General features: G+C 42.1%; 1 protein-coding gene across 1 annotated transcript; it reads left to right on the plus strand.

The window, feature by feature from the left end:
• The first annotated feature begins 268 nt into the window (after positions 1-268).
• Positions 269-13,159, plus strand: LOC121615838 (RCC1 and BTB domain-containing protein 1-like). Its single transcript, XM_041950300.1, has 12 exons — positions 269-393; positions 2,722-2,974; positions 4,360-4,510; positions 4,593-4,759; positions 5,405-5,563; positions 5,651-5,758; positions 6,885-7,027; positions 7,115-7,305; positions 9,493-9,619; positions 9,716-9,867; positions 9,978-10,108; positions 11,646-13,159. Exons 2-12 carry the CDS (start codon positions 2,849-2,851, stop codon positions 11,784-11,786), a joined length of 1,596 nt encoding a protein of 531 aa, XP_041806234.1. The 5' UTR covers positions 269-393; positions 2,722-2,848; the 3' UTR covers positions 11,787-13,159.
• The last annotated feature ends 226 nt before the right edge of the window (positions 13,160-13,385 follow it).

Raw genomic sequence — 13,385 nt, forward strand, 5'->3', positions numbered from 1 at the left:
TCATTGAATTCAGAACTCCATCAGTTGAGGAAGATTGTGAGATGCAGTAGAAAGGTCAGGGAGAAACTAGGGATGGATATTGAGATTTTTTTTTGTTTTGTTTTGGTCAAACTAATGTTTTCACTGGCTGTGCACTAAGTTGTTCTTAATGTACAAAATCGGTCCCTTCACGACAGCTTCGTGACCTGGATACAGTCATCACTGTCGTCTGCAATCGATTATTTTGGCCTTTCGATCACGTGACATCAGTTTCTCCTCACTTCCGCAAATAAGCGTCAGAGCAGCTGAGTGAGGCAGCCACGGCGGAAAGTGAGAATACGGACATCCCGCCGCGACTCCGACCCGTGTGGCGTAGTGGGACCGTGAGACGCAAGAGACGGACCAACCGAAGAGGTGGGTTTTAGGGAAATGTTAATATTCTTCTTCTTTAGCTTTGAAAAGTCTTTGAATGTTGTTTTTTTTCCCAGGCTAAATTTGTTAACGGTAGCCAGAGTTAGCTGAGATTAGAGGGACTTTCCAAACGGATCAATCTAGTACCAACTCCGTTCTCTTTGCTGTGTTGTGTCAGCTGGACACTTTGCTGAATGGTGCATTTGTGACAATGGCCAACAATAGCCAGCGAGCTAACTAACCAACTGTTTTCATCGAGCAGTGAAGTGGTCCATGTTTGCCGAGTGTTTAATGCACTAAGACATTACAGTAGAGGTTGCTGTTGGTTTAGCAACGTTGTTACAACACATGCAATCTCTGTGACCTAGACAACAACACCCATTAAGACCCTTTCCTAAGAAATTCTTAAGCCTTCTGGGCTCACAAGCTGCTGTCACCAATAACCATTTGACACAGACAGAAATAGCACGTCTATAGTTTGACCATAAAGTACATAATCCACTCTAAAGCAAATGCTTTATTGTTTATATCTGACGGCAAAGGTACAGTAAGACTGCACAGACTCCCAGCCTCAAGACATCAGAGATGGATGATGCACGATGAATTTGTGACTTCTTCATATATAAAACTCATAGTTTCTGTTTGAAAAAATACATCCAAGTGAGTGTTATTTGAATGTTACTTAGATTATGCACTACGTGTTTGGTGGTTAAAACTGAATGTATATGAAGAATTAAATCACATACGGCAGACAAATAATCAGCATAGCAGCATGCTGAAATAAGTTATCTTCCAGTACATTCTTTGTAAAGGTTGTACCCTTTCTTTACTACAGGCAAAGGTGGTTTAAAATATGTCATGAATTAACCAGTGCTTCTCATTATTAGTGTTAAGAGATTAAAGTATTCAAATCCTTTTCACAAGGAATAGCAGCAGTAAGAAGCAGCAAACACACGGCCTGCATTCACAATCTTAGCTAAGTAACGACAAAAGAAATGTGTTATCAGGCAAATGTGCTTGACTATGAGTGTGAAATCCTTTAAACAGTCGAATGGCTCCTCACAATGTTGTATTGTCGTGTCTTATTTGATTATTATTACTTTTTTCAGCATTTATACTGTATCTACAGTAAGCAGAGTTTTAATGCCATAGCTGGCCAGGAGGGACCCAATTTTATCAAATTAATTTAGTAATAGGTAGTTTCATCTAGGACTATTTATCATATTTTTGTGTGTAAAAGCACATATAAACTACAGCTCCTTTTTGGTGGAGTATAAAGTACAATAATTTCCTCTGAAATGTATAGAAGCACAAAGTAGTAAACATTGTTCACCCACTGGTGACAGTGACTATATTTTTAACTTACCTCAGTATTTTTTTTATTTTTTTTATTTTACTGTTTATGCAACTTGGTCACTATGTACTGTAAAATATGATGTAAGCCAATGTTAGCTCATATTACTTTTATCACCCTGCAATAATCTGTTGTAATGTTGGGTTTCAAGCTCCGGGTGGTGCTGTCAAAGTGCCAGCACCATCAGTGGAGCAACTTTGATTTGTCTCATCACCACAGCCTGTGTCTCTGCTGTCCAGCTAAAGATGAGGATGATTCAAACTCAAATGTACTTCTGAGATGCGCAGTACAACAAAAATAACACATGATGTCATCTGTTTTAAGGTGGATGTGTTCTTGGAAGTCAGATATTCTAGGAAGAGAGTCTGTCACAGCTTAGACATGGCCCTAAATGTACAATGATCTATAAAAAAAAAAAAGAAAAATCCTTCAGAATATTTGTTTCTTTAAGTGTGTACCCTCTGCCTCTCTACATGTAGCTCAGCCACTGCTGGTGACCTCTAACTGGGTCTGGAAACCTCTAGAGTTCTCTTAAATAATTTGGGAGTTGAGACCAAGTCTTAACTCTCAGGAATGTTTATCCCTGGTACTTGTTGTTAATTCTAAGACTGAGGGTAGAGAAATTACATCACTCCTAGAATTTTGACACACTTCAGACAATTTTTCTCTAAGGAGCTTTAAACATACTTGCCCTGATCTGTTTGAGCTAGTGTTACACCACATGACCCAACTTCTCTCTAATCTCCTCCATGAGATGAAGTGTGAGCTTATTATTTCTTATCAAGATGAGCACCATTGTGTGTGTGTGTGTGTGTGTGAAGCCTGTTCGTATTTCATTTAACATTAATTTGGCTGTAAAATGCATTTTTCCCATTGTTCTGCCAGTATGTGAATATGAAGCTCCCCACTCAGATTAGCGTTTTTAAGTGCGTTGACAAAAGTCTGATTCTCTCTGTGTTTGTTTTCACTCACAACAGCAACTAGAGCACTGGCAACTCTGCCTCCCCACACCCTCCCCACTGCCCCCGTCCCCTGCCATGCCTTTGGATTGAGGTCCATCCCTCCACCCTGCCGCCCTCGCCACAGATTCGCAGCGAGTGCATCATGGTGGATGTAACCAAATGGCCCCTTTTCAGCCTGATGGGGCCCCAGGAGCTCTCCACAATACGGAAAGCGTGCGTGTTTGGAATGTCTGCTAACGAGGCCATCTACATCACCAATGATGATGAGGTGAGAGGTCAGAGGGAAATGGAGTTGTGGAGGTAATCATGCAAGGGAAGTCACTGCTGACTTTTCTGGGTGATGAAAGGCTTCCAGGGTTGCATTGAAAACTTAACTTGTGTGTAACTAATAGTTAGATGAGCTGTTGGTTTTGCATATTTTATCCATGAAGCTACAAACCATGTCTACTTTACATTACTGTAGGTAATGTACCAGTCATTTCTTGTCAGAGTTACAGTATTTTAGCATCGTGATGTTGTGGTGAGCAGGGGCTGTCTTGAAAACTATTCATTAGTGATGTGTTAAAGCAGCACTAACCAATACTTTTATATTAAGAATGGATCAAATTACTATGTGTAATGTCAAAGGCATGGCTCGTAATTACACCCCTACAGAGATTTATCATCCAACTCTTCCTCTTAGTATTAAGTGTCTTTCTTTCTGTCTTTCTGTCTTTCTTTATTTCTTTTCTGTCTGCCTTCAGCTTTACTGTTTTGCCTCACTCTTTCTGCTCCCATCATCCTTGTTTCTAACCACAACAGGCGACTGTTGTCAGCAGTGAAGCTCTTAGAAATCCATCGTTCACCACCAGCCCAGAACCAAACAGCAGACAGAACAAAGCAACAAACTGCTGAACACAGTATCGCATTTAGCAGCTGATGAGCCAGATATTTCCCTCAGGAGCTGTAGTGGTATAACCGAACTAAAAGGAGGTGAATATTGGACATACATTCATCAGGTAGCCAGAAACATGACTCTAAATGAATGCTTATGTTGCTCTCTGTCTGCTGGATGAGTTATAGGCAATCGCATGCTTGCATTTCAAGTTTTGAAGGCAAAAATATGCCAGTTATGTTTACAGCTTGTTCTGCTTCCCCCAAGTGGCCAAAAAATGAAGTAACGCATGCTCAACAAAACAGATTTAAATTTCAGCGAACTTGCACATTTTGAAAAGCATAATGTGAATTCAGGAGTTTCTTGCTCCAAAAAGGTTTCTGTTCGTCAGCCATATGTTTATTCTTAAATTCCTTGAATAATGGTCACGATCAGCAGTTGGGAGTATGCAATTTATAGTTAGCGAGCTGAAACATGCAAAACCTTTGGTCTGCTTCTTTGATAACTAATGTTCAAGTAAAGCTCCCATTAGTTCCTGTCCTTCCTTGTCACCTCTCTGTATCAGTGCTTTGTTCTATACTGTGTTGTGTGTAAAGGGAGGGAACGTTGGTGGCACCAGGCCGCCTGCAGATCTTATCCGCCTGCTGGTGTTGATGCTTGTGTGTGTGGAATGTGACCTGCTACCTACTCGGCTGACTGCAGCTGTCTCTGCTTAGCCCTGCTTATCACTGATCCACATTACATGTTCTCTCGTTTGGCTCTCTTCTCGCCACGCTCAGGTGTACGTGTTTGGGTTGAACTGCAGTAACTGCCTGGGGACGGGGGACAGCCAGAGCACCATTGTGCCCAAGAAGGTGGACTTCCTGAGTGGGAGGAAGGTGGTCAGCCTGAGCTATGGAAGTGGACCCCACATCCTGCTGGCCACAGAGGGTAGCTGCACAACACATTTCATCCTCCTCTTCACATTCGGATTAAGAAGTGCTGCAGAATGACTAATCTTTTTGCATTTCAGATGGAGAGCTATTTGCCTGGGGCCATAATGGTTACAGCCAGCTGGGAAATGGGACAACCAACCAAGGAGTAGCACCAGTCCTTGTGTCTGCCAACCTGCTCAACAAGAAGGTCACAGAGGTGGCCTGCGGATCTCACCACTCAATGGCTCTGACTGACTCAGGAGAAGTGAGTGTCTGGTAAAGGAAATGTCTCTTTTACAGCAGAATAATATACGTAGCAGAATGGAAAGCTGTTTAAAACCCATCTCAGTCCCGTCACAGCTGTAGTTGATCACCCTGAGCTGAAGACTAAGCTCAGCCTGAAGGAAAGTGTTGTTCTTCACACTCCTTCAAACGTAGTCAGCTCCATACTGTAGCATGCTGTGTTTCCCACTGGTTTCCAGATACAGCAACATTTTGTATTCACTGTGGTTGACATTCACAGAAGAAAGATTCTGAATAGCATATTTGAGCTATATGAAAGCAATAATTTGACATTCTGGGAAACACTTATTTGCTGTCTTGCTGAGAATAAGGTGAGAAGATTAATACCACTTTCATGTCTGTACAATAAATATGAAGCTACCACTAGCTGCTATCTAACTTAGCTAACCGAACTGTTTCTTGGCTGGGACCTGTAAATTCTTGGAGCCTGTGCTGGTTGCCAGGCAACTGGTGCTGGCCAAGAAATAGATGGGGGGGATATTCAACTCTTCCATCACTTAGAAAAATCTGGAGCTGTCATGAAATGCCCTGCTTTAAAAGAGTTCGCTCTCTTCATCATTTGTTGTGTTTTGCCTTACTTGTCACCTTGTAACTTCCTGTCTGCCAGGTGTACGCATGGGGCTACAACAACTGTGGTCAAGTGGGTTCAGGCTCCACAGCGAACCAGCCCACACCCCGCAGAGTGTCCAGCTGCCTGCAGAACAAAGTGGCTGTCAGTATTGTCTGTGGTCAGACCTCATCTCTGGCAGTAGTAGACAATGGAGAGGTGACTGTTTAACCTTTACTAGAGCTATAAACACTGTTTTCCCTCTCCAACCACCACAGCACTCATGTTGTCTGCACGCCTCTGTAGGTCTACGGCTGGGGCTACAATGGGAATGGACAACTTGGACTTGGAAATAATGGGAACCAGCTCACCCCCTGTCGCCTCGTAGCTCTGCTGGGTTTATGTGTGCAACAGGTGTGACTTAACACACTCAACTTACACAAAAACGTACACTTGGATGAACCTTTCGGTACACATGTACGCTAAGAGTATGCATCTCACCCAGTGAGACTTGATAGCATTATACGCTCATGTAAACAATGCAAGCAACCATCCAGTTCATCTAGACATTTTAAGCAAGCAGCAAAGTACTTCACTGCAGTGTGATTAGGCCCTGTCATCTTGATGCAGTGCAAAAATTGGAGCATTTTCATCGCAGTTCTATCAGTTTCATAGTGAGTGGTTACAAGAAGAGAGTAATGTCATTTTATTTAAAATCTTTCACATTTGCAAGTCTGCTATGAAGAAGAAGAAGGGTGATGTGTGATTTAATTGCTGAAATAATTGTCATCATTTTTACTGACTCTTCAGAATCAGCTTTATTGGCCGAGTATGTGTGCATATAGAAGGAATTTGACTCCGTTTTAAATATTGCACTCAATGTGTTTGCATAGGGAAAAAAAGACATGCAGCTCCATGAGATGAAGCCATGAAAAATAAGTTGACTAGTGACTTCTACTTCTTCTAAAACATGTTTCTCTAGCATTTAAATTTCCCAGAAAACATTTGATACATGTGTGAATATTCCCTCCAAATTCTATCATATAAGTAGTCGAATGTTTTGCTGCCACAATACCTTCATAGAAAGAGAAGCATGGAGAGTCTACTGGAGGAGATAACTTCACATCATCATCACTGGATGTTGCTGACTCCATCAGTATTTCCGAAGAATGAGCTGATGCAAATTGGTTTGAACCTTTTATTGAAGTGTTGCAAAGTTGCATCACTCTTAGTACGAATATTTTCGATGCAAAATATTTGTAGGCCAGTGTTTCACATTTTCTGTCATAAAGGCCTTAAGATTTAAAAAACAGAATTGAAGATATAGGTGAAACTTATTTTTGTGCTCAATAACAGTTGATAAAATGGCTTCTCTCTAGCTTTGACTTTAATTTCTGCTTATTTAGTCATTCGAATTTCATGCTTAGATAATTTTTAGAAGGAGTTCAACACTCCAAAGACTCATTCTTCTGGACTGTATGGAGATTTGACATCTTTAAATTGTTGGTCTTGCATCAAAAGTTTCTCGTTTCGTCTCCAGATTGTCTCAGGTTATGCCCACTCCCTGGCACTAACAGACGAGGGGTTGCTTTATGCTTGGGGTGCCAACACATATGGACAACTGGGCACCGGCAACAAGAGCAACCAGCTGAGCCCAGTTCAGATCATGACTGAGAAAGAGAGGTGAGTGGCACCATCTCAACAGATAGATAAACCCCCTTCTCTCTGTCTTATACACTGCTCAGTTCTCTCCCCTGGCTTCTTTGACAGGATTGTGGAGATTGCTTCCTGTCACTCCACAAATACATCAGCTGCTAAGACCCAGAGTGGTCAGGTGTACATGTGGGGCCAATGCAGAGGCCAGTCTATAGTGCTGCCTTACCTCACTCACTTTGCCTGCACCGACGATGTCTTTGCCTGCTTTGCCACCCCCTCAGTTATGTGGAGGCTACTTTCCATGGGTAAGACGCAGGGCTCACGTGCCCAGTGATGCTGTTGTAACTAAATGGCTGCAGCAGTGATGTTTGATTCCATTAACCACAAATCAAGTTTCTGTTACTTTACTTTTGAGATTACATTTAGTTCAGACACATAGGCTATGAGAAAGTAGGTAATCCATTAAAGCTAACGTGAAAGCATCTGTGTGCACCGACATCAGATGTCAGATTTTTCCTGAAGGCACCACAAAAGAAGAGTTTTCAGAGCAGTTTTGTGTTCCTGATGGAAGTTATGCAGGTAACTATGGCTCTATGGATTTCTTGATGACCTCCAGTGGCAGTAAACAAAATGGATTTTCATGCACCGCGCAGGTCAAGAAATTATATAAACAAAGTTGAAAATTTAGGCCGCCTGCATGTCCCCTGTATGAATACCCTTTGACAGCATTACCTTAACCAGCTTCATGAGGTATTCACCTGGAATGATGTTCAATTAACAGGTGTGCAGTGTCAAAAGTTAAGTAGTGGAATTTCTTTCCTTCTTAATGGGTTTGAGCCCATCAGTTGTGTTGTGCCGAGGCTGTGTTGGTATACAGTATACAGTCCTGTTTGACTGCTATAGAAATCCATTCAACTATATTCAACTATGTGAAGAGAAACAACAATCCATCCGAGGTTAGTCACTCTGCAAAATTTCAAGTTCAGTCACAAAAAACATCAAATGCTCTGATGTAACGGGCTCTCATCAGGACCACCACAGGAAAGGAAGTACTCCCTGAGTCCCCCAGAGTTCCCCCTGCTGCAGAGGAGAAGCTCATTACAGTTATCAGCCTCAGAAATCACCCGTTAACGGCACCTCAGATTAGAGCCCATCAACGCTTCACAGATTTCAAGTAGCAGACAGACCTCAACATGTTCAGAGACTGTGTGAATCAGGCCTTTGTGGTCGAATTACTGCAAACAAACCCCAACTGAGGGAAACTGAGAAGAAGAGAATTGCTTGGGCTAAGGAGTGGACCAGTTAGACCAGTGGAGATCCATGCTCTGGTCTGATGAGTCCTAATTTGAGATTTTTGGTTCCAACTGCCGTGTGTTGGTTCCCACTGTGAAGCATGAAGGAGGAGGTGTGATGGTGTGGGGTTGCTTTGCTGGAGGAATTGCCAGATTTTCAGGCAGTGACTCAAAACACACCTCCAGGCCATGTGAGGGCTATCCAACCAAGAAGGAGACTGATGCAGAGCTGCACCAGCTCACCTAGCCTCCACAAACACCTGACCTGAACACAAATAAGAAGGCTTTGGGATGAACAGCAGCCGACAAGTGCTCAGCATATAAGGAAACTCCTTCAAGACTGTTGGAAAAGCATTCCAGCCTCATGAAGCTGGTGGAGAGACGGCGAAGCTGTCATCAAAGAAAAAAGTGGCTACATTGAAAAATCTAAAACATGTTTCTGTGTTTACACTGTTTTGGTTACAACATAAATCCAAATGTGTTGCAACAGATTGCCTTGTGATCATAAACTCACAACAAACGACACAGAATGTTCTTGCCTCCCTCGCACATGCAAGCAAATTATAGAACCGAAGCACAAACCTATGGTGCTGAAAACTTGACATCGCCAGTTCAACAGTGAGAAGATTAAAGGACCCGATTGTAGACTACCACGTGGTATTTATAGCTGTGACCCACAGGAAGCCTTCCCGTCACACATGTGACTTTGTTTATATGAGATCTCGACCTGCGTGGAGCGTGAGGAGACATGCACTTTGTTTATTGCCACTGGCAGCCTGGAAGAAATGAAACAGATTGCCATTACCAGTCAGGATATTAAAAAAAAAATAAAGCTAAATAGTAACTAAGTTAGTAGAACTTACTTTGTTCTCCACAGTTACAAAAGAGAGAGACAGCTCGCACATTTTTGCGTGTTCACCTGGCCTAAAGTGCTTGCGATGACAGTGCTTAAATGGCAGTGTATCAATTAAGCACAGTCTCAATTTGACCTTGAATTAGCATCAAATTCCATCGGTCTACAAGACAAGGAAATAATTAATAAAATACAGCCTCGTCAAAGAGACTTAAGAAAAGTGAGGTCCTTCCTGTTTGAGTTGTCAAAATATGAGCAATCCACATCGCTGCTGCAGTTTTTTTATCTTCCTGTTGCCAGAGCTTGATGTGTGTGGGCGTGTGCGTGGGTGTGTTTTCTCTCTCCAGAGCACGACGACTTCTTGACCGTGGCTCAGTCTCTGAAGAGAGAGTTTGACAACCCAGAGACAGCTGACCTCAAGTTCTGCGTTGACAGCAAATATATCTACGTCCACAAAGCAATTCTCAAAATCAGGTCAGGGATTTCATCTCGAAGCGGTCAGTTTTAAGTCGTGATGTTGCAGAATACAGAAATAAGTAACATCTGTATCTGAAACATGCTGTTGTGCAGGTGTGAACATTTCAGATCCATGTTCCAGTCCCACTGGAATGAAGACATGAAGGAGGTGATTGAGATAGACCAGTTCTCCTACCCAGTGTACCGCTCCTTCCTAGAGTTCCTGTACACAGACAATGTGGAGCTGCCTCCTGAGGATGCTATTGGTCAGGACTACACACACACACACACACAAGTTACTCCCTGCTCCTCACTGACATCTGCCTGTGTGTCTTTGTAGTTAATATGTGTGGTATCACTGTCTCTGCTCCATCAGGGCTGCTGGACCTGGCCACGTCGTACTGTGAGAACCGCCTGAAGCGTCTGTGTCAACACATCATAAAGAGGGGAATCACCGTGGAGAACGCCTTCTCCCTGCTGTCTGCTGCTGTGCGCTATGACGCAGAGGTCAGTCTTCACCGTCAATCTACCATCCGTCATTAGTTTGTATTTCAGTAAGGAGAGATCAAGTGGAAGTGTGTGACAGTATTATTGTTTATTTGGCAATTCGTCTCTGGTGACGTGAAGCATCTCTTTTAAAGGAAAGATTTGCAATTGTCTTAAATAAAGCGGACATTGAAACAGGTTAAATAGTCAAAATCCACAGTTCACACTCACTGCAAAAATGTTCCAAAGTTTATCAGATGCTAATATATCAAGCAGTTTCTGTTCACTAAATCAAGTGGATACCTTCTAAAGTTATAGTCCTTTAAGTATGAAATTCCCTTGTTGTGTTACTGGCCATTCATTATGCATTACTGAGCTGTCCAGCTCAATAAGAAACAGTGGAAAAACAGAAAGCAGGACTGTTTTGTTTTTTTTGAAGAACCACCTTTGATAGATATCAACTTATTTTTTCTAACTCAGACTACTGAAGCCTCATATTATCTTCAGGTAAGGTTTGGACTGTGGATTCTGTCCCAGATCTCTCATTGGAAGGGATTTCTTAACAGCCAGTATGAACAGGAATAATGGTTACAGCAAGCAACTAGTATGAATGTATGCTACATATGGGTTCTGGTAGTAACAGAGAGGTGGTGAGTCGTGCAACAGTTGGTCTGAACTTCATTGCCTTTTTTTAAATCAAACCATCAACAAGTCAAAGAGAGAGGAGTAACAAGGTCATTCAAACGTGCCATCAGGACATATCCTGCAGACTAACAAATACAAAAAGCAAGTTATCATCCCACAGCAATCAGCTCCAGTCACTTATTCCCACACAAATCCTCTGTTTAGAGTCTGCATCGCGTCATTTCCCAAGTAGGAAAAGAAAGGGTCCCATATTTTGTAAAATTGAAATGGCTCATGTGAAACACTGAAGACCTCAATGTGACGCACATGATTGATGTGACACGTGTCCTGCTGCCTTCAGATGGCTGCAGGGATTTAATGAACGGAGGGAGAAGCTTTTCATACAGCAGAAGCAACAGATGCTGCGCAAATTACATTCATTTATAGATCAATGCAGGCTGATTCAATGGCACTCCTGCTTTAACCACATTAAATGTTATTTTTGATGCAGATTTAAACACATCTACTGGCTGGACAGTGATTCACTAAAGTAGTTTATTCATGTTTAAGCACTGCTGTTTAGCATTAGTGTTGCACATTTGCTCCAAGTATTTAGTTTTTCTGTTTTTGATAAAATCCTCAGATTGGCAGCAGATGTGGTTCTTCTATCTTCTTGCACAAATCCCAAAACCTATTTTCCACCAAAACACCAACAGCTCTCTTTGCTCTGAGTCATGTGTCTGAGCCGCTCACCTCACTGCGCCTCGTTTCCCATCTGTGCGCGGTGCAAAAGGAATGTCAAGGTTGGGAAAATGCAGTCAGAGCGTTGTGTGCGCCATTAAAATAGATCCCTGAAAGTTATTTCAAAGTACCTCATTACAAACATCTGACCAAAAGAAGAAGACTTTGCTCATTTGTACTCTTTTTCATGCAGGACCTGGAAGAATTCTGCTTTAAGTTCTGTGTGAATCACCTGACTGAAGTGACCCAGACCGCTGCCTTCTGGCAGATTGACGGTAACCTGCTCAAAGATTTCATATGTCGAGCCAGCCGCTGTGGAGCCTTCAAAAACTGACCTCCAGCCCTGATGATTATAGAGGTTGCTGTGGCGACTCCGGGAGCGACTTCTCAAAGGACTTCACAACTCTTAGTCGGCCTTCACAGACGGGTGGGTACACATAGGAAGCCTTTAGACCATCACCATCGCTGTCAAATCTGTAATTCATCTAATTTCAGACTAGAACCAGTGTGTCCACTACATGAGCAGTACATTTCACAGTGACTAGGCTGAGCTGACAGGTAGCAGCATGGTTACACAGTGCACTTCCAGTAGCTGTTTGCACAGTGCCCGACTGCCTGTTCACTTACACATATTGTGTAAAGCTGAAATCCATTGAGAGGCATACTGTCGCTTGTTGTTTCTATTAACATGAAAGGTTCTTGCCAGTTGCCTGATATCACTTTATTTTTTTAATTATTCTGTATAATTGACCAAGTTACTTCTTTATTGTTTGCACTTGTTTTGAAACACTTTGGAGTTTGGATGTGCCATCTGGAATCGTGGTTTTCAGGTTGAGGTATGAGGCTGTTTGCGCTTGCAGATGTCGGGACAGAATGAGTATTTTGAAGACCGGACACCGACATATCAATAATACAGATTCAAGCCTTTATTAAAGGTGGGCTGAGTCATTCCGGAGACATCACCGTCTCTCCAACATGTTAGCATGCCAGATTTACCGTCCCTGAATTACAAATTCAGCAAATATCAACAGTCTTTCTCCAGAATGACTCACTCCACCTTTAAGTGTGTTCAGGTCAAACTCCGGTCAGCGATTATCAGACTTAGTCGCTTCCTCTGCTGCAATGTTTGAAGATGGCCCAAGGAGGGGAACTCAGGTTAGCATCGAGCTTCAGAACAGAGTGAGATTCAGTCTTAAACTGTTACAGATGTGAAAATGATCATCTAAGAGCTGCATTTGTGGATTCTGTAGGTTAGAAAGTGTTAATTAGTGCAGCTACAACTCCAGCACTCCATTAAAAAAAGCTCCTTTAGTTTGTCTGTTCTTATCGCACAAAACGTTTCAGTTCTTCTTAACAGGTGGCTAAACTTGCCTTGTTGCCAGCTGAAGTACTTGGAGCCATTAAATTCAGTTTACAGTCGGGCTTGTGGCCTTGCAGAAGCTTAACCTGTATGGGCCTGGACACCTTTTCATCCACACGACATACCTGCTGTGTGCTGAAAAGAATATTTTACAGTATTAACATTTATAAAGTTGTTTATTGATATCTGCACTACTGCTGAGTATTTTGAAGAACATATTTGCTAATTCCTATGCAGGACATTTCTACTTCATAATTATATGTCTGTTGATTGATTTACTATTATGATTATGATTATGCCAGTTTTGTGACCTGCAAGCAAATGAATAAAAAGACTCTTGACTCTTGTGTTTTCTGTCAACAAGGTTTTTTGAGTGATCAAAAATATCTGGCAGTTAACCCCACGGAAAAACATGGAGGTTTTTATGTATTATAGTAACATCTTGTAGTAAACTACAAGATGCAAACCATCTACGTGCAGAAAATATGCAGCGAGTCCAGCACCACAAATTGATCTGTTTCATGTATCGAATGGAATTTTTCATAAAACTCTGTCTCAAACAAGACCACATAA

This window comes from Chelmon rostratus, chromosome 13, assembly GCF_017976325.1.
Source record: "Chelmon rostratus isolate fCheRos1 chromosome 13, fCheRos1.pri, whole genome shotgun sequence".
Taxonomy (NCBI): domain Eukaryota; kingdom Metazoa; phylum Chordata; class Actinopteri; order Chaetodontiformes; family Chaetodontidae; genus Chelmon; species Chelmon rostratus.